The sequence below is a fragment of the Pseudopipra pipra genome, chromosome 23 (assembly GCF_036250125.1).
Source record: "Pseudopipra pipra isolate bDixPip1 chromosome 23, bDixPip1.hap1, whole genome shotgun sequence".
Classification (NCBI taxonomy): domain Eukaryota; kingdom Metazoa; phylum Chordata; class Aves; order Passeriformes; family Pipridae; genus Pseudopipra; species Pseudopipra pipra.
The window spans coordinates 5,316,796-5,337,702 of NC_087571.1; the positions used below are offsets into that span (position 1 = coordinate 5,316,796).

At 46.1% G+C, this 20,907-nt stretch overlaps 2 protein-coding genes and 1 long non-coding RNA gene across 4 annotated transcripts in view; 2 read left to right on the forward strand and 1 right to left on the reverse strand.

Annotated features, from left to right (window-relative positions):
• Window positions 1-5,600, reverse strand: part of POU2AF1 (POU class 2 homeobox associating factor 1) — a 41,452-nt gene extending 35,852 nt beyond the window's left edge. The window contains exons 1-4 of one of the 2 annotated variants that reach the window (XR_010424940.1): window positions 5,381-5,600; window positions 4,700-5,217; window positions 4,165-4,406; window positions 3,571-4,023 (exon numbers count right to left, since the gene is read on the reverse strand). The gene's annotated coding sequence lies outside the window, so the exon portion shown is untranslated. Of the gene's footprint in view, window positions 1-3,570; window positions 4,024-4,164; window positions 4,407-4,699; window positions 5,218-5,380 lie in introns of those variants that run through there. The other variant, XM_064634393.1, reaches the window with a different exon arrangement.
• LOC135401853 (NF-kappa-B inhibitor zeta-like) lies at window positions 136-9,362 on the forward strand. Its single transcript, XM_064634392.1, has 12 exons — window positions 136-640; window positions 2,653-2,774; window positions 3,299-3,347; window positions 3,669-3,712; window positions 3,852-4,480; window positions 4,733-4,838; window positions 5,107-5,253; window positions 5,401-5,461; window positions 5,583-5,749; window positions 5,827-5,937; window positions 7,036-7,147; window positions 7,267-9,362. The coding sequence occupies exons 1-12, from the start codon at window positions 400-402 to the stop codon at window positions 7,275-7,277; spliced, it is 1,800 nt and encodes a 599-aa protein (XP_064490462.1). The 5' UTR covers window positions 136-399; the 3' UTR covers window positions 7,278-9,362.
• A 7,218-nt stretch (window positions 9,363-16,580) lies between these two features.
• LOC135401888 (uncharacterized) lies at window positions 16,581-18,382 on the forward strand. Its single transcript, XR_010424955.1, has 3 exons — window positions 16,581-16,800; window positions 17,655-17,819; window positions 18,044-18,382. It is a non-coding gene; the product is annotated as an uncharacterized LOC135401888 (long non-coding RNA).
• The last annotated feature ends 2,525 nt before the right edge of the window (window positions 18,383-20,907 follow it).

Here is a 20,907-nt window from a genome sequence, read left to right on the forward strand (position 1 = left end):
TTCAACCTGTAGCTAAGCTTTTCCTGGGAAAAGTAATTTCTTCATCAGCTGCTCGGGATTGTTAGGAAAGAGGGTGGAGCCTTCCCAGGCTGAACCATACCTGAGTATAAAGAGCAAGGGAGAACTGCAGCCAAGAAACTCTCAAAAGCTGCTTCCAGTGGCTGCTGGGATTCCAAAGCTGGTTTTATTCTGCAACTGCAACAACTTGCTGCTCGAAAGAGAGGAGAGAAGCTGGACCCAGCTCCCAGGGGCTAATTACATTGGAGAATTAAATACAATTACCATGGTCTCAATGTGAAACTGGAGTGATTTTTTTATTATTTTTTTTTAACATAACTGAAAAGGGTTTTTTTCCCTCCATTCTTCTTTTTTTCATCTTTTTCTGCCCACCCAGTGGAAATGTTGCAAACTGTCTGCGTGAGTCCTGAGCTGCTGGTCAACCAAAACATGGGTGAACCCGAAATCTGTGGCTACAGCCCAGGCCAGGGATCCCCACTGCCTGGAGAAACTGCCAGTCCCAAAAGCTGTTTTCAGCAGAGCCCATCGCTGCCAGATTCTGGATTAACTGAACTGAATGTTGCCAGTCCCCAGCTCTGCCCTCCTCCCTCACGTGAACCCCGAGAGATGTCTGCTCCTGCTGGTAAGAGAAAACCTTTATTCACATTCTCTGCTCTCTGCTTCTTTCACAACCTGAGAAGGCACAGTGGGGCTGGGGGCTCCCCTGCTGCCAGCCCAGAGCTCCTGTGCCAGGAGAATCAAAGATGTTCAGCACGTTCTCCTGCTCAGCCCTGCTGGCATTTTTGTTGTGTCCTGCTGCTGAAGCCAGAAATGACCCTGTTTTGTGGAGGATGCTCAATATCCCACCATTCCTGTCCATCTCCAGCACTTTGCTGCTCGTTTACATTCCAGTTCTGAATCTAACAGCAAGGTAAAAGGTGTGACCTTCTGAGTGATTAACTTTCCAAAAGTGTGTTTGGTGAATCATTGCCTTTTGTAGAGTCTTCAGCTTCTGGGATGCATCTGGGCATGTAACCTCATCCATCATACAGCATTTTTTTACTGGAAAATCTTGTAAGACAACAATATATTAGCGATTTTTAGAAAGCTTTGCAGGGAGGCCTTTAAAATACCCTACAAATAGTAAATAATTCATTGTCAAAACACCAGTCCAAAAAAAAACCAAAAAAGAATCATCTCCATTTCTAGCACAGTCTGAGAAATAAATTGGTTTTTGAGGTCTCTGTGCTTTAATTATTCAGTGATAGGTTAAACACTGAGAAAAGCCAGAAATCTCAGCACAAAGCAACAATTCCATATGTGTTCCAAAGGCACCATTTGCTGCTGGGGATTCAGAGGCTGCTGCTGAAGGGGTGTCAGCTCTCAGCGCCCGGGGCAGGGAAGGGAAACAATATCACGCAACTAGAAACCACATCTTGTGGGGCTGGTTTCCATGCCAATCCTGCCTCCTCGGAGACAGCCCGAGCCCGGGGAGCTGCTCTGCTCCCATCTGCTGAGCTCCCAGGGTTCTCCTCCCCGGGATTTAGCCGGAGTCCAGCAGCTGCTGCAGAGAACTCCCAGGGATTTGGGTCGGGAATGTGGGTACAGGCACCCCCTGGGTTACTCAGCGCTGGTTCCTCCAGCAGCAGGATCTGCTCACCTCGTGCACCTCTCTCACTTTAGGCTGCTGGGTTAACATAAGTGTGTTTAATCACAAATGCTGGTTTTCCCTGGGTTGGGAAGAGCAGCTTCTCCCTGCTGCAGCCAGCATTGCTGCTGGATGACTCCTCGCTCCCTATCCCACGCTCTCATTCCCAGCACTCGGGCTCCTCTGGAGCAGTGGCTTTCTCCAGGGTGTATTTGATGTGCTCACCAAGTGGGAAGACCGTGATCTAACGCATTAAAACCCCAATTTTGTAGTGTTACTGAATCCATTCTGTATGAAGAAGACTATTCCCGAGTGGGGGGGACACAGGACAGGGACACCAACAACAGTGTTACATAAAAGGTGTTTCAAAAGCAAATGCATTTAAGCTTCTAATCTGGGCAAGTCTTTCAAGTTTGGGGATACAAGTACAAGAAGACATAACACAAACAGTCACAGAGCAGCTTGTTTTGACAAAGACCAGCTTGTTTGGACAACGAAATATATTCTCAAATAACTATTTAGTTTGAGTAGGGAAAATCGTTGTTTCCCTTTGGATCACACCACGCTGACTTCCAAACACACTGAGAACCACTAAGCCACGGGACAGAGCATCACTGGCTTGGTCCTGAAACCATGGTGTTCCTTATTGCTCCCCTGATAACAGTACAACAAACCACAGGGCAGGAAACTGCCAAGCCAGGCTTACCACAACACAGGAAAATTAGAACATGACTAAGAGGGCCAGAGATCTAAACTGTGCTGACACATTCCCCAAAAGCAAACACGTGTTCCAGGTCACTGTGGCATCCCTCAGCTTAAGGGCACAGAGAAAAAACGAGAAGGAATTCATTAAAGGAATTTTTAAGCAGAAAGGAGGGCCAGAGTTGTTTCCCACAACTGATGATGAACGTTGGAATCACAGGTGGTCCCTCAGGGCCACCTCATCCTCCCACTCTTCTAACTCACAGAACTGTGTTACTTTAAGCATCGTGTTATGACTTTTCCAGACTCTGAACTTAGCTCTGATCCCCCTCAGAAGCGCTACATGGGTGTGAGAGTAAAGATGCCAGTGCGGGAATTACTGAGGAATATTCGGCTTTCCAAAGGCTTGGACCCAGCTCACAGCAAGGTGAGGACTCTCTGAGTTTAGAAAATCCCAGCCTGGTGCACACACATCACACTCCCAGCGTCCTGGAGAGGCTACCCCTACGGCTGCTGCCTCTCCCAGCCACCAAACCTTTGGAGGAAGGTGGAGAATATACCAAATTTTGAACAGGGTGAGGGCCTGTGATAGGAACAGCTCCGAGGGAGTGACAGCAAGGACCACTCGTGCCATAGATCATGGAGTCAGGCCAAAGGTGGCCCAAGAACCAACAACAATAATGCTCCAGCAGCCCAGGTTTCTGAACAACCTGATAAAAGAGCCCAGGGAGGTCGGGGACTCCCAGCTGCTTGGTTTGATGTAAAAGATCTTTATAAGGCTGCCATGAATTACCCACCCATGGAAATCTATTGCCCCCCAGAATCTGTGCTGAGCAAAATAAGGTGGCACAGCAGACAGCTGACTTTGTTCATGTCACAATGTTTGCCACTGTTTCATCTCCTCTCCTGTGTAACCATCTCAAACTGAGTCGGGTGGTTTTGTCTCCCCAGGAAACCTCATCAATGAAGATGGTAACCAAAGGATCCTCGGGAAAAACAGGTTTGGAAACTCCTTTCTGGGTAACAGAGCCTTGTTTTCTAGTAGGATTATCCATGATAGATACCCAAAGAGCCTGAACAACTCTCTCCCATGATGTGTGGAATCACAGAATCAATCAGGTTGGAAAAGACCTCTGAGATCATTGAGTCCAACCTGTGATTCCCAGCTCCCCTTAAACCACAGGAGGCAGGTTAGCTGTGCATCACCACCACGTGTGTGTTACCTGTTATCTGGGGCAGAACTTCTGATGGGAATATCTCCTGTGTGTATCTCCCCCCTCATCAGCTCGAGATAACTTGTTTCTTCCTTTCTTTCCAGCAGAGAAGAGAAGAGCTCACCCTTATACAGAGAAACAGCTTAGACAGGTATGCATAACACCTTCAGGCCCGCTCTGCCAGCCTCCTGGGGCATAATTCCTGTTCTATCACCGAGGGAGAACAGGACACTTCATGCCTGATTTCCCTCCCCCCTCTTCCGCCCTCCCCGGTTTTGTTGCTGTTTCAGAGCAAGCAGAGCGTTGGGCAAACCCTGAAAGGCTTAGAGGACCTTGATATCCTGGTGGAGGTGCTGCAGGAGGATCTGAACAAAAGCCAGCTGAAGGAGGAGTCTCTGTGCCCCGTGCCAGCTGGGTTTGGGCAGGGCTTCTCCCCGGATCCGCCAAGCTCCCGGTGGGAACCTGCGGGGAGCAAGGAGAGGCAGCACAGCTCCACCAGGCTGCACCCAGGCTGCTGCTTTAAAGATTTCCACCCAGCGCCGAGGGGAGTGGCAGAGAATTCTTTCCACGGTGACCAGAAAAACGTGCAGGTGCCCAGCTCACCTGGAACGTCCTCGAGGACGAGGGAGAAGCAGAGCAGCTGGTGGATCCAGGGGGCACACGCAGGCTCCCTGGAGGATTTCCCGAGGAATTCTTCCCAGCACACACCTGCACACTTCAACCCCTCAGAGATGCTCCTGGGAGCTCACACGGGCTCTGCAGATGCTGAAGTTGGACACCTGAAGTCGGCCCCAGTTTCTTTCAGCCAGCAGGACCTCTCTGCCATCTCCTTCTTCCAGTTCCAGCTGCACAGGGAAGAGAGTTTGCTGAGAAACATCCCAGCGGACAAACTGCTTGCTCCTGATGAGAATGGCAACAGGTCTCCATGGTTTTTTTTTACTGAAATACATTCATTTGTATTGAAATTTACTGGGAGGAGCAAAAAATCCTGGCAGACAAAATCAGCAACTCCATTGCTAATACAGGGACTAAATAAATGCTTAAATATCCCAAGATTCTGGCATTTGCCACCCTGAACGTTTCATGCTTTAAAATACATTCTCCTTGTTAATTCTGAGTATTTTAACCACTGTTTTACCTTCTAATTGTTCCAAATTGAGTTCTATTCCAGGCTGCTGCACAAGGCTGTTGCTCAGGGAAGAAGAGCTCTGACTTATGCCCTGGCACAGAGATTTGCATCCCTAAATAAGATCGACGAGAAGGATGCAGAGAAACGGGTAGGAATGATAATTTTCCAGGAATAAGGTCATTTTCTGTCTCATCTCTCAAACCCCAGGCGAGCTCCAAGCGTCCTTTGGGACAGGGTGTCCTGGAAAAGAAGGGAAAACAGGAACAGGGAGGGAGTGATGGAGCAAGTATTAGCACAAGTCCCAACTCTTCACCTCATTCTCTGACAAGCATTGTTGTTTTAAAACTACTTCTTGACTTTCCCAACAACTGTTTTTTGCCTTTCACACCATCTTTTTCCCCTTCTTCCCTTCCCAGACTGCCTTACATCTTGCTGCAGAGAAGAACCAGCACCTGATGGTGAGTGACCTGATATCCCTGGGGGCCAATGTCAACGAGCAGGACAGCTGTGGGAAAACTCCACTCCACCTGTGTGCACAGAACGGATACTTGAGGGTCTTAGAGGTGAGTTTTCGTTGGGCAAAGGGGTTTAAAATATACAGGGGGTTTCCATAGCTGAACATTAGCTTTGGTTATAGATGGAGTCAGGGGAGGAGGGGGTATTTTGGCACTGCCAAAGGTCAGGAATTACCTGGGTGTTCTTCATTTCAGGTTTTGAAACACTGCAAAAACAATGGGGTGTGTGTGGAAGTCGATCTGCCCGACCACTATGGTGAGAGGAAAAGCTTAAGCACGCAGATGCTCAGTGCAGACTCCAAATACAGGGAGAGGGATTTGCTCCAGGGAGGGGCTCAGGCACTGGATTTGACATTCCCCCGGTCTGTTCTGTCCAGGTTTAACCCCTCTGCACTGTGCTGCTCTCGCCCACACTGCCTTGGTGACAGAATCCCAAAAAACCCCCACGGACACCGACATGGGGAGGCTCCTCAGACTCCGGCAGGACCAAATCCTGGAGGGAATTCAGTGCCTGCTGCAGATGGGAGGGAAGGCTGAGCTGCAGGTGAGGACACAGCAGGCTGTTCTCGGGCCTTGGCTTTCCTCTCTCCTCTGCCATCACAGCTCTGCCGCTCTTTGCAGGCACCGAATCCCTGTCCAGCCCCCCCGAGGTGCCTGAAGCCGGAGGAGAACCGGGAGCTGATGGCTTTGCTGCGGGCTCACAGAGCCCAGGGACAGCCCAGCCTGCAGGAGGTAACTGGGGCTCAGCCCCACGGGCTCTGGGATCCAGCCCGGGAAATCAAAGGCAGGGATGGAAGCCAAACCACCCTGGCAATACAGCAGATGATGCTCCAGCCTTGCCCTACCTTGCACGGGGCAGAAAATCCCCTTCTCGTGGAAAAAGCACCGCAGAAGCTCCTTTATCACACTTCTATCCCATCCCAGCTCTAAGGACTGTTATATTTGTATATAGAGAATCAAATATTGCCCTCTCTTGCTAAAGTTTTGGTGCAGGAAACAAGACACCAACAGTGAAAAGCAGAGCTTTGAGTGCTTAACAGAGGACAGAGTTTCTAAAGTGAAATTCTGCTCTGTAATGCAACACCTGGCAGAGATTCCAGGATTCTTGGCCAAGATTAAGCAAATATTTGGTGCTTATAAAAAAGGTTACAGCTCTTTTATCTTTTCCAGGGTCTTTTTTGGCTCTGTCAGATAACAGTTCCCACCAGTGGGACCAGAACCCAATAATATAAAAACAATTATTGTATATCTATTATATATGGGTGTATTATATGTATATAATATATTATATATTTATATATTATATAGTATATATGTTTTTATATATTATGTATTATATATCATGTATATAATATATATTTATGTATTATAATATATATTATATACACATATATGTATATATACATATACAAATATTATATATACAATGTATATAAATGTTATAAATATATAATTATATATATAATGTATATATAATATATATTATATACACATATATGTATATATACATATATTATATATACAATGTATATAATGTTATAAATATAACATTATAAATAATATAATAGTACACAAAATATAGAAACATATTATAATTACATTTATATTAATTGTTATTAATTATATAATAATACTACTATATTATACTGATTATATTATAATAATATAATAATAATCAATTAGAAATACAGACTAAAAGTCACATTTCAAGCCATTGAGGTGCCATCTTCTTTACAGCTGTGCACTGCAGGAGAGAAAACACAGCAGGAAAAAAAAAAATCAGTTCAATAATAACTGGAAATTTACTGTTCTGGTTCTTCATCTGCCCAGACTTACAGCTTGCTGGATGCTCCAAGAGGAATTCCCAGTCCCCCCCCACCAGAGAACTTCCCTGAGCTTTGTCCCGTGGCATCCTTGGACCTCTGGGACGTCATTCTCAAAGGTAGCTGTGCACAGAACCTCTTTTCCCTGGAAACCTCCTCCCTGACCCCAAGGCAGGCAGGCAGCAGGCAGCAGACGTGGGCACTCGAGGCTGAGAGCTGTTGGTTTGTTGTCTTCCAGGGAAGTGCTGAGGACTCTCCTCCCCCAACTCCCCCCACGCTCCGGCTGCTGCCCAGGACCGACCCGAGGACGGGCAGGACAAGTCTCCAGCTGTGTCCCAGCCTGAAGGGACTGCTGGGAATAGCTGCAAACTAAGGAATGGGGGGAATCCTCCCAGCAGGTCTCACCAGTGTTAGGAATTCAGTGTTAGGGAATGAATGGGCCTTAATTTCCTCACCAAGCCGAGCTCTTGTGCTTCTCTCCTGAAGTCTGAGTTGGAGCTGTTCTGCTGGCTCGTGGTTGTTGATGTGGGTGCCTAATTTAAGATAAAGACCTCCTTGTTTTTAGCCATGCAGGACCTAGTCTTGAGGGTACCAATGTAAGATTAGTCTCTACACTCTGAGTTTAATGTTCAGATGTGCTGGAAGTCTCAGGCAATCTGTCCTTTGGGAATTCAGAGTCTGATGAGCAGCATTTAATACTTTCTGCAGTCTGGCTCTGAACTTGTCCAAGGGTTGTCACTCTTTAAGGCAGTCCTATCAGAAAACCCCTCCAAAATAAAACATACCCACTCTTACTGAGCATGTTTTTTTCAACAAAAATCGAGCTTTTTTAATTATGCAATCAGAATTTGTACCAATGATGGATTGTAGGTGAAGTCTGGGACAAAAATATTTGGAATCGGTTCCTTTCACTCTGGGTGATCTAACAGAGGATTTTGCCTTTATAAAATTTAAATTTATAAAATTTAAACATATAATAAACACTTTTCAAGGATTGCTCTTTATACAAAGCAATTTTGCAAGTCAGAAGGATAATGAGGAGCTTAACTTACCCCGTGCTGACAGAAAATCAGGTTATTCGGTAGAATTCCTATAAATTAGCTCCCTTAAAAGGATTATTCCTTCCCAGACTTCCTACCATTTAATTTGAACTTCTGATTGCGAGGCAGCTGGTTTCTATGAAACTTCCCTGTTTGCTACATGTGGAGCAAAGTACTTTTACAGAACCTAAACCCAAAAAAGCCACTGATCCAGCGCTGGCTCACGTGTGTCCCTCCTGCTTTTCCAGGGAGATTTTCCACGTGGAACCACTGCAGGATCCAGTGTTAAGTACTCAGCATGTTGGGGGACCATTTTTTTAATGAAACCCTTTGCATTTTCTTCCTGTAGAAAAGGTTACTTTCGTGCTACTGGGTATCCTTTGGCGTTGAGCTCCAAGAGCTACGTTGCACAAGGTGAATTAGCTTTTGCTGCCACATGGCAGAGTTGGAGTTAATTCCACCGGGGTTTGGGGCATGTCCTATGATTCTTATGCCCTGAACAGCTAAACAGTTCTCTTTTGTGTTTCCTCTAGTCTGAACGAGGCATGATACTTCAAAATCTTCCAGTATTTCATTAGAAATATAGAGAGAATTTGTTATTCAGGTGATGAGTTGCATAACCCTATGGAATAATCATTCCTCTCCTTCCATAACTGTCCCTCATCTTTCAGTCATGTGAAGCCTTTTCTTTGTTTTCCTTTTTGTCCTGTTTTTTACTTGGAAATACAAATATTTTCCTCTCTGATTATTTTCCCCCTTTCCTTCTTCCTTCCTGTTTGCATTTGAACTCCCATCTGTTCTCACAGAGATTTTTATTCCTTTGAAGACAATTAATGAGGACCTTCCAGGTTACTCAGCTACCATTTGTGGGATTTAAGGATCAGATCCTACACCCATGGAAGTTCAAGAGTCCTTATTTTTAGTATAAACTGACCAAGAAATTCTACATGACATACAGAGCCAAGGCTGAAGCAGTGAGTTGAACAGATAAAGAAGTGCATCAACAAGCATTTTCAGGGAAGAAAAATTAATTTCCTCACAGGATATCTTTAAAGAAGCACAGAAAACTATCATCCAGATCACAATATTAATCAAGTTCTTTTAGTCACCATTCAGGTGAAAGGACAGGAACCTTCAGCTACTCATAGATATCATTTATTCAATATATTCAAAGATGAACTTGCTTCTAAAGTATATTCTACAAGTTATCCATTAATTGCATTGATGTTAGTAGGTTGCTTTACATTGTTTCATTGTTCCTTCCTGTCAATAAATATATTATTTCATGCAGTAACTTGTTGGTTTTTTGTACTGGTGTGTCCATCCTGCCCTCACAACAGAAGGGATCATCATGGGAAGGGCAAATTAAGCAGAGTTTAAAAGCTGACAAGTGTCTAAAGGTGTTGTTTGGCTTCTGAGAGCACAGAAAGCAACAGCATTATCACAAAATTTGGGGGAGGGGATTCATTTTTAAAAAATGAGAAATTTGAGAACCCTCTTTCTTTTCAAGGCACATTCATTAACTCATCACCTCTAATTAGGAGCCAGACAAATTACTGTGAAAAAAACCCAAATAACAAAGTCCAAGCAGCTCATCTGTGTCTGTGAAACATCCAAAAAACAAACTGCAGGGGGGACAAGTGGCATTGAAAGGGTGAAAATATCAGGGAAGATATTTTATGCATTCCCGGAGAAGCTCCTTAAATGTTAAATTGGAAGAGTAAAAACAAGACAAGAAGGAGAGAAGAGAGGGGTTTTGGCCCAGATTTTCAGCAGCACAGAATTCCGCAGAGGCTGTTGCAGAGCAGTGACTCTGGAAGGTGTCAGAAGCAGAACAGCTCCTCTGGGAGCTGCTTTCAATAGCTGGGGATGGCAGAAATCCTCCAGCATCCTCCTTTCCCACCACTCCTGCCAAATGGAATAACAGCCCCCAAGTTCTTGGCACAGGGGGATCCCAATCTGCAGGGATCCAACTGATTTCCAAGCCTGTCACCCCGGCCTGGTGCCACCCCCCAAGGTTGACCCCAGCAGAAAATCAACCTCCTGCTTTGCTTTTATCCTCCAGAACGTGTCCTTGAAACCAGGATTTGCTGCACAGTCACAGTTACTGCATCCAAGATTCCCCCAGGCTGCTGGATTTTGCTGGAACAAGCCATCACCTCCCAGAGCCCAAAAACCTCAGCTGAGAAGCACAGGAACTGCTGCCCATGAAAACAGATAATGTCAAACAGAGAACAATGCCATGATTGTAAGGAAACCACAGACAAGCAAAGAAAATAAATTATATTACCCAAAAAAAAAAATAAAATTCCTTCTAACAGGCAAACAAAAAGAATTCAACCTTTTCAGATGAGGAACCAAGGGGGGTTGGGCACTGAAGAAAACCCTCCACAGCCCTTTTGAGAGTGTGGATCAACAGCTGCCATTCAAGAAGAAACATGAACATTTCCTCCACACAACCCCTCATCCCACTTCCCATAACTCCACTTCTCTCCCCACGTGATGACAACCAGGCTGCACTGCAAGCAGAGCTGGAGGAGCCAAGTTTCTGAGCCAAGGGAGAGGAAGAGGCTGAGCTCTTGGCAGATTGGGATTCTTTCAGAGCAGTCTCACCCATCGAGTTTTATTTTTCCTGCTCTCTTTGTGGCTGGAGAAACTTGGAAGCCAAAGGGTTCAATTTAAACCCAGACATGTTTCTGCAGCTGTGTGGAGCAGAGCAGAGGAAATAAATTCAGGGAAGGGAGTCCCACTGACTGAAAAACCAAGGGTTCTCAAGCACTTTTAAGAGGGATCACAGTGGGGGGAGGCAAGAAAGAGAAAAGTGGGCAGCAGAGCTCTCAAGCTGCAGAAATCACCAGGACCCAGATTGTCCCAGACACCACCAGGAGCTGCAGTTCAGTGCTGAGCCTCATCACACTCACTTCATCAGCCTGTTTACCCAAAAATCTCACTTGTGCTGAAGCCAAGAACGCAGTTCAGCATCTGGAAGCTGCAGGACCTGCCCTAAAGAAATCCCTTCTGGCTGGGGTCTGAGCAGGCTGGACTTCAGGCATCCCAGATACTCACACCCACCTTGGCTTCAGTGGCACAGTTTTGGGGGTCACTTGGCTCAGCAGCAAGAGATTGGGCTCAGAGGTGGATAACACATCACTTCTGAGGGATAAACCCCCCAGAAGGTGTTACCCAGTTGCTCTCAGGAGGGCCCCAGGCACTGCTCTGCTCCCTGCTTGGCTATAGCAGCTGTTACACCCATGAGAATCCTGCCTGGGTAGGTCCCAGCTCCTCATTATCTCTGTTTGGTATCTCTAACTATCATCACCAGCCAAGTCAGTTTACAGAAGTCTTGTTTTTTTTAACAAGCACAACGAGATCTCCAAACACAAACCCTGAAACGTGTGTGGTGTGATAAAGCAGGGGCAGAAACCACCCCAGCACCACTTCAGGAGCCCAGAGAAACTCTCAGTGCAGGTCTGAAGGAGAGGAAGCAGAAGGAATTAACACAAAAATCCGGTGGCAGATTTTAAATATTAAGTTTGGCTCGGGTTTGCTCTGTTTTCAACAAAACCCCCCTGGATCCCTTTGCTGCTGATGAGTAACCAGTTTTTGAATCCTTCACAATTACCTCTAGAAAGGTATTCACAGCTAATTGGCTGCTGGAGGCAGAGAAACACACACTAACCTGCCTTCAAAGGTCCACACAGAGGCCAAAAATATTTTTCACCCTCACAAACCCTGAGACTTGAAGTATTTTTGAGCCCCCTCAAAAACTCCAGTTGGAATTTTCTCCACCACACTCTTCCTGCATCTCTTTCTGCCCCTTCCCTTCAGCAGGACTAAAAGGTTTGCTGAAAGGCTGTGCTGAAATCACATCTCAATGAAGCAACAAAGAGCTGCCTGCTAGAAAGGCTCTAGGAAATGCCAGGGAGCAGGAATTAATCCACCAGGGCTTTAAGTGGCTGGACAGTTCCTGATTTGGTTTTCTGCTGCTTCCAGGTGCACTCCTGGTTGTCGGGAGCTTTCCATTTCCCTGGAATCATTACTCACCTCCGAGGCAATGCCTTGGCTGATGTTACAGCAGATAAGGTTCTGCAGAACCCAGCAGTTCTTCGAGTTCACAGCCAGGCACTGTTTGCTCACGTGGAGCTGTGAAAGTCCATCTTGGTGACATTTGTGTCTGTAAGAGGGGTCAGAACAGAGCACTTTTATCTCCCCTGTCCACAGCAGGTCTTTCCAACAAAACACTTGTTTGTTTGAAACCAAAAATCTCAGCTGCATCCTCTCTCAGGTTAAATAAACTTTGGGGTTTAATTCCCTGAGGAAGCACTGCTGTATATCCCCCATCACCTCCTCCCCCAGGATCAGCTCCAGAGGTGCTAATTTATGTCATCCAAGGTTTTAATCCCTCTATGAAACGTAGCCATTGCAAAAATACAGCCACGGAGGCAAAGTGAAAATAAAATAACTTCCAGTCACTGAATTGTCCCTGGGACTTGAAAAAAATCCAAGCTCTTTGGCCTGTACCCTCGTTTGTTTAAATTTAAATTGTGATTCAGCTGGCTTTTGGGGATTACCTCAGAATAACCAGGCTTTGTGTTTTTGTTTTCCACCACAGCAAGCGAATCCCAAGTGCCAGAAGTTCTCTGCCCATTCGATTCCCCCAAAAAGAACTTTATGATCATTTGATTCCCAAAAAAGGATAAACTAGAAGAGAAGTAAAGAGGGTAGGGGAAAAAAAAAAAAAGATAAATAAACCACAGAAGGCATGGAAAGAGGAAGGGAAGTGAAAAGAGAATCTTGCTCGTGCTGGATCCCTTTCACAGCCCCAATACAATCAGGGATAGTGACAAATAACCCTACAAAGCCACAGGTTGTGCTGGTGTGTTAGGGACACATTTTATGTGTTAAAGCCCAAGAGAAGCTGCAGTTTTTAGATGTATTAAGTCCTCTGAGAGTCAGTTGTGGGCAGTGCCACCAAGAGACATCCCAGCTGTCACTGCCCAGCCTTTCCCTGGAAGCCACCAAAACTATTTCAGCACTGACCTAAACTTCTCTTCAAAAAAAAAACCCTCCCTTGATCATAAACCAAGTGTTATCTAAAGGTAACCAGCTTCTTCAGCAGAGCCAAAGGCTGCTGTAAGTAATATCTGGAGAGTAAAGTTTATGTGGGGAAAAAAAAAAATAGCCTGATGTAACTATGGAGTAGGTTCATCAAATATTTGCAGAACAATCTGCTCCACCTGTGGCTCTCCTTGCTTGGAAACCTGCAGCAAACTTCACAGAGAAATAAGACCAAAATTTGGCTTAGCTGACTTACTAACCATGGGTCTTACAGACATACCTGCACCCACTTATTCAGACAGCATGAAATTAAAATAACAAATAATTCTTAAGCCCCAATGCCCAGGAAAAAAAAAATAGCTCAAAACAACGAGCAGTTTGTAACATGAATATGGTGAAAGAGACTGAAAATACCAGTGATTAAGTTCAGCAAGGGCAAAAAAAATGGCACTCCCAACCCAAATAATTACAGGAGTTAAAAAATTGTGTGTGCATCAGAGATGTTTTTACAAGTTGCAGGGCAGAGCAGTGAGAGACTGTTTTGCTCTGCTTTGCTCCCTTCAGGAGCTGTCACAGAAGGTGTGAATTCTCCAGTCTCTGTGTTCAATAATAAGGTGTTTTTAGAGGTTATTTATCCAATAGGCTGCTCGTTTTTCCATCCTCTCTAAAAATTAAATAGAAAAACTGGGCTTTGTTGTGTTTATTCTGTGGACTGGGATGTGAAGGTAGGTGATGATTAAAGGGGCAGCAGGTCAGCCAGGCCTTTGAGGGTGACTCAGGCATTAATTCTGGGACTTGTTCAGTCACAAAACATTTTATGGGGCTGTTGAACCCCAGCCCCTGCCAGGAAAACGACAGCTTGACACACAGAGCAGTGCTGTGTATCAGTTCTGGGGAAAAGGGGGGTTGTGTATCTGCTTCTCACAGCCATCAGTTCACAACCTGAGACTCCAGTTCTACTGGAGTTTATTTAACCTATATTTATTTTATTTAAATGTTTAACCTATATATTTATTCTATTATTCTATTCTGTTTATTTAACCTGGAGCCATCACCACTGGACACTGCTCTGGGTAGAAACAGCAACCAGATAAATGACTCCAAAACACTTCCTCCTCTGGCTCTGTGGCTCCCTGAGAGAAGGAAGGCTCCTGATTGCCCCTGGTGTTCTCTGCCCGTGGAACCCAAAGCCTGGGGGAATCTCTGTGGTCATTCCCAGAGGCTGAGCTCTGCCAGACCCAGGGCTGGGAGCTTTGCCCAGCCTCATCTCCACTGAAATAAAACCTTCCAGCAGCAGAACTTCCAGGCTTTGCAGCAGAATGCAGAGCCCTGCAGCCGAAATGCAAACCAGCAGAATTTCCTGGGTGTGCTCCGAGATGGAGCAGCAGAGCAAAGCCCTGCAGGGGACAGGAGACAGGCAGAACCACAGCCACAGTTCCTGCATTCCAATCTGTTTTAGGCAGGACCTCTGCACAGGATTTCTCCAATGGGGGCAGTTCCAGGCACGCTCAGAGGCAGAATCCCTGTGCTCGGGGAATGCAAACCCAAACAAGGGGCTGAGTTTGGGCACTTCCAGCTCAGGCAGCCACAGAGTGGGAATGCTTTGGGTTGCAATTGGAAGCACAGGCAGCTCAGATGGAATGAAATCCTGCTTTAAGAACTCAATTAGAGTGGATATTCTCTTGCACATTCCCCTGCAGAGCACATCCTTTGGCTGGAGAGCTCAGGCATTGCTGTGGGTAAAGACCAACTAATCCCTCCCTAGAACATCAGAGCTTTGCCAAAGGAGCAACAACAACTTCTGGCAGGTGGATATTGCCAGTTAAGACACAGTCCTAACTTCTGCACAAAAGATAAATAAATATCTCCTCTCTCTGAAAATCACTCCCTTGCTTCTCATTTTTGACCAGCCAGTGGAACAATGCCTGCCCTTCCAAATACACCAAAATATGTAAACCACTCATTTATTGTGTCCTTAGGAAAAAAAAAAATCTACCCAGCTGCCGGTCTTTGAACTGGTATGGGAAGGACCTTTGAGAAATGTGAACATTTCCTGGTGCCCCAGAGGGGAGGGACGTGAAAATGTCACCCAGAAATGCTCTGCAATGTTTTTGTAGGTAATTCATCAGACAACAGAAGTCTCTGGGAGATACAGAACATGGGGGCACAGGCAGGCAGGGGCTGGGATAGCTGGGATATTGGGAGGGCAGGGCTTCAGGAGCGCCCATCAGTGAAAAAAGTGGCATTAATTCCCCGTTCCCCCAGCCCTGCAGGGCCAGGCTGCCCTCTGCTGTGGGAAGGGTGCAGGGCTGGCAGGAGCCCTACCTGGTTTTGTCACCTTTAAACCCCCCCAGGAGGAATGAAAAAAACCAGAGAGTCTTCCAAACCAGGTCCCTGAACTGCCTTCCAGGGTCTGCCACAGGTCTTGACAACCAGAGGGGGCAAACCAGCTGTGAATAATTGCCTTTTTTTTTATGATGAACACCAAAAAGACACCAACTTCCTGACAGCTTTTTGTGCTCTTCATAAACTATGCAGCCCACCCCAAAAATAAAACCCAACTGAGGATCCCTTGTGGCAAATGAGGATTCCTGGACTTCCAAACTCACGGCTGCTGTAGGGACCCAGAAACTTCCCATCACAAAGTACAGGAGCAAATTGTCTCAAAGTGGTCAGAAATAAACACTTCTCTGGGCTGCAACAGCCCTATTCCATGTGAATATTCTTCAGCTTGGGCAGAGAGCAGCTCCTGTGGGGCAGCAAAACAGGGCTCAAGTAACCCCCATGAATATTTCACACCAACACATCAGCACGTTTGAACTTTCACTGCCCATTAAATATTCAGCAGCCAAAAGAAAAGCTCTCCTGGGCTGGTACTCACCCCCATTTGGCAGTTCCAGCTCCTCCATCCCACACATCCATGGCCTTTTTCCTCTTCCTTTTCTCTCTTTTTTCACTCTTGCCTCATGACAGTGGGGAGATGCAGCTTCCGAGCCACGAGGACTGTCAAAGTGGAATTTACTGCAAAAGAGGAGAGCAGAGTCTGCCAATCTGTCCAGCAGGTATTTGTAGATAATTTACCAGAGATTCTTTGCTTCTCAGTCACTTACTGCTCTATAAAAATGCAGCCAGGCTTTAATTTTGCTCGGTGCCACCAGCAGTTCTTAGATAATGGACTGGGCTTGGTGAAATTCATATTGTACACAGGTACATGGCTTAAACAACAAATGCAGAGCGGTGAATTTTATTGTCATAAGATTTGCAGATCAGAAGAGTTCCTTTCTCTGCTGTTTATTGAAACAGTGCTGGTACGAGGGAATATTTTGGTGGAAGCAGGGTTCATTTAAGTGATTCAGGTATTTAAACTGAACAGACACTCCTTCACATGTACATAATAAGCTGATTTACCTGAGAAAGACTGACAAGACCTTTTGTTGCTGTTGTCCAAAGGCTTTCTGTGCCCAGGAGGGAACGTCACCCCCGTGCCGTGTCCCCCGGGGAGGTTCCGTCCGGCGGGAGCAGCGCCGCGGCCACAGGGCTGCCTGACCTGCCCCGTGGGCTTCTTCAACCCCAGGCCTGGCCAAAAAGCCTGCCTGCCCTGTGGCTCGGAGGCAGAGCAGCCCCTGGAAGGGCAGGAGACGTGTGTGTGCCTCGGGAAAGGTCGGGTGTTCCAGGTACAGGAGCAGCTCAGCTCTCTCTCCACATCCCATCCCCACAGGGACAGCAGATTGTGCTGGTTTAAAGGGAAACCAGCAGGGGAAAAGAACCCAGCTCAAAAGAGAGATTATAAGTCAGAAAAACAACTTAATAAAATAATACAATAAGTACGATTATACAGGCAAACAGTTGGTTTTAACCCACAAAACCCAAATGTATAACCCAGCGCCCTGGGGCATGGACAGAGTGGTGTTCATTGGGCCCCCTGAGTCCAAAGTAAAGGGAGAGGGGAAAACCTGTTGGTGAGAGTGCTGGTGCAGTTGGTCAAGAGTGGTGATTGCAGTCCAGTCGACAGTGGTGGTCTCAGTCTGGTTGAGTGGTGATCTGCAGTCTTCCTCTGGATCCCACAAGTGGTTAAAAAATCCCAAGACCCCAGGATTATATATCCTCCAGTTCAGGCAGGAATGCCCAGTGCCAGGGAGTTCCACAGTGGGTGTGAGGACAGGAGCATCCTCCTGTCTCCCATGCCTCCTAACACCCTGTTTATAGTCTGATGAGTCAGGGGTGCTCTGGGCAGGGGGTGTAAATGGTTCATTGAGAACAGTTCCTGGGAAATGGCATGGAAGGCTATAGAATACACAGTTTTAGGTTACACCCATCCACTGATGAACTGGTCCCAGCTGTTCTAACTAGGACACAGATCTACATCTCTCCTGGGTTTCTCGGGGCCACATCAACCACTGGGAGGTTTGGGGGGGTCTGTGGCCACCGAAGCTCCCCCTGAGCTCACTCAGATGAGGAGCAGCCCCGGTGCAGATGCTGTTCCATCCCTGCTGCAGGTTCCTAAAGGAGCCCCTGGTTTCCTTTGCAGCCCCGTGATGCCCAGTGCACCTGCCCCCCAGGGCACCAGAGCTCCTCAGGGGATGGAAGACACTGTGTCAGACAAGCCTATGATGTTTGTCGAGATTCAGCCTCCCGGAATCAGGAAGGGCAGTGTCTGACCAAGAAAGGATGGGCCCGCTATTGCTCCCAGAAGGTATTTCAATTTTAACACTTTAAATACATAGACCAGGCAGAAAACGCCCTAAAAGCAAGTTCCTTCCTTCAGAGGGCACAGCCAGCGTGGCAACAAAGTGTTATCAGGGTTTTTCACAGAGGTTTTGCTTCTTCTTCCACCTGAAATAGCAACCCCGGGTTCCCCTGCTGGCTCAAAGAACCTGACTTGGACTGCTGATGTTCTCCCTGCACTTCCTCCCGCAGGTCTGTGCTGCCCCCAGAGATTACCAGGGCTATGACAAGGTCCTTGGCCTCTGCATTTGTCACACGGACAGCCTGGAGGGGGTGTGTGACTCCCAGTGCAGGAGGCAGCAAAGGGACACCCTGCAGTTCACCTGTGCAGGGAAGAGAGCTCAGCTGCTCCTCACCCACAGCAATGGAAGCAAGGTAAAACCTGGGGGAACTTCCACAGCCTGCCTGGTTTTGCCAGGCTCTCCAAATTCTCACTAATCATTAACCAAATAGCATCTTTCGTTTCTTTTTCTTAGCAAATTATAGAATAAACCAAACCAAATATTCTATTACACAAACGAACTATTTTTGCACCTGCTCTGACAATGCAACCATGAGAAAAAAAGAATGTAAAATAAATCTTGAACTCTTTTTTCTTTTAGGCTGTTGTTTCCTTAGAAGACTTAAGAACAGTTCTACTGAGACCATATTTCTCTTTAAAAGATGTCTGTGCTTCAGAGCAAGGCAAATCCACCCATCCAACATACATTGTGGAGATGAGTGGTAAGGGAAAGAATAACAACAGCTGCAGCATTAGCAGGGTATTAAAAGGGTTTTAGTCACAATAAGCCTTTCCAGGGTATTTAAAACACAAATAATAAGAAATCTTGCTGCTTATATCCCGAGAGCATGCAGCAATATTAGTTTATCACTCCATGCAAAGCTTATCCCACTCAATCCCAGAACATTGGTTTGAAATGTGTGTGTTTCCAGCATTATAGGAAAGGACAGATATTCAGGGATTTCCCCCCATTCCCTGAATTATGATAAACAGGGATGGAGAATCTCTTTGCCTGTCTAAAGACTCCCTTTTCAGTCCTTTATCTGTACAGATTTTTTTTTCTTGTGCTTCAGATTTTTATGTAGAAAATCCACCAAGTAGAATCAGAAGCAGTTAAACATTTCCCCCCTCCCCAGGATTCCAGAACCAAGAGCACTATTTGCACAGCCCAGGTGAAAATTTAGGAAAAACCATAGGAAAGAATCATTTGCCCATGTGCCCTTTGCACATGTTCATTGGCTTCAGCCAAGTCAAACCAGTTGCTGTGTCAGGAACAGGTCTTGCAACATCAAACAAACCCTAAAGGCTTTGAGTAGGGCCCAAGCATTTTAAAGCCCTGCCCTAGAATGAGAAGAATGTACTAAAAAGTATTCAATTGGGGTTTAGATTTTGCCAGTCACACCTGGGGCCTTTGGTGAGCAGATACTCTATAGAGGGAAAGGCAAAATTCAACGTGCTGAAACCCAGAAATGACCAATGGTTTTTTTGTACCACTTCAGGGAGAGGATTTTTAGGGGTGTATAATCCTGACCCTCAACTGTTTCACAAGTTCATCATGATGAATGAGGCTTCATCACATCATAAAAACAACCCTCCTTCAGCAACAGCCCCAGGTGAGTTCTGCAAAACTCCAAAGCAGGTATTTAATACAACTCCTCTAAGATTTAATTGTGCTTTGTCACATCAGCACTGACCCAGGTAGGAAACAACAGGAGTTAAATCCAACAGAACTCACCAGCTGATTCCTGGAGAGGCTGCTGGTGGAGAATTCAACAAAACCCTTCTCCTGAGCTGTTCTGTGGAGAGAAAAGCTCAGTAATGATCCAAACTTAACAAGGTTTGTGTTACAGATAAGTCTGGGCAGGAAGAACTGGGGGGTTCCTGGGAGCAAAGCCTGAGCCCTCCCAACTCCACCCCCCGAGCTGCATTCCCGGGCATCCTGAATCCCATCACCTGCCTCAGTGGGAATGTCACCCTCCTGTTCCTGGTCTCCAAGGAGCATTACCCAGTTTATGATGTGTGAGTACAAACAGGACTCAGCCAGGGCCCTTTTACATCAGCTACAGAGAACAAGGAGGAGCTCTGCACTTTTTTCCATGCAGAATTAAGACAAAACACGACTAAAAAGAACAGAATTCTCATTATTAAAAGCACTTCGATGCATTTTTCACAGAGAAGGCTGTGGCATGGCAGGAAACAGCATGTCAGTCATTCACAAATTAACACTGGCTTATTAAAATAAGCAAAATTAAATCTACACGTGCTGCTCCTGATGCTCTTTCTGACCTGTGTTCACACTCTTTGCAACTTGGCTTCTCATGACTTACCCTGTATTGTCCTTCCAGTTGACTTTGTCTTCCCTTTTTTGCAGCCAGTAAGTTTTAAGATCTTATTGGAGCTGAGTTTCAGGTTTTTATCAGCTAGTTCCTACTGCTCTGAGAGCCTTGGGAGCTCTGCCTGTGGGACAGTTATTTCTTAGGGTGGGTTTGTGGGTTCCCTCCCCTATGGCCTATTTTGATTTAATTTCTGCCATTCATCCAATTACAAATCACAAATAACACCAGGGATATGTAATCAATAAAAGAAACTCCATCTGGTTTCTGTGTTGACCAAACACCTGTAAGGTTTACCAGTCATTTTTGCACTGTTAATAAACATCATTTTTCAGGTTAAACATCCTTCTTGGGGTTAATTGCTGGTACTTCATATTTTTTTGGGGAGGGGTAAAAGTGGTTGGAGCAGCCCAAAATAAAAGTGAGGGTGATTAAACACTGGAGGTGTGTGAACAATTAGAGATCCAGTGCCTAAACTCCCAGTGATGCTCAGCTGTTCCCTGGGGTGATGGACAACACCTCAATAATTCCCTGCTGGAATGAGGAACCTACACCCCAAAAAAACAGGAGCAGTGAGAAAAACTCTTGCCCTTTCCCTCCTAGAAACAACCTGTACAACACCAACGCTGAGTTTGACTGGGGAGACTTCAGGAGCCTCAGGGAGGAGGTCAGAGAGGCCTCCCAGGAATTCCTGCTCTTCCTTTTCCAGTTCCAGGAGCCCG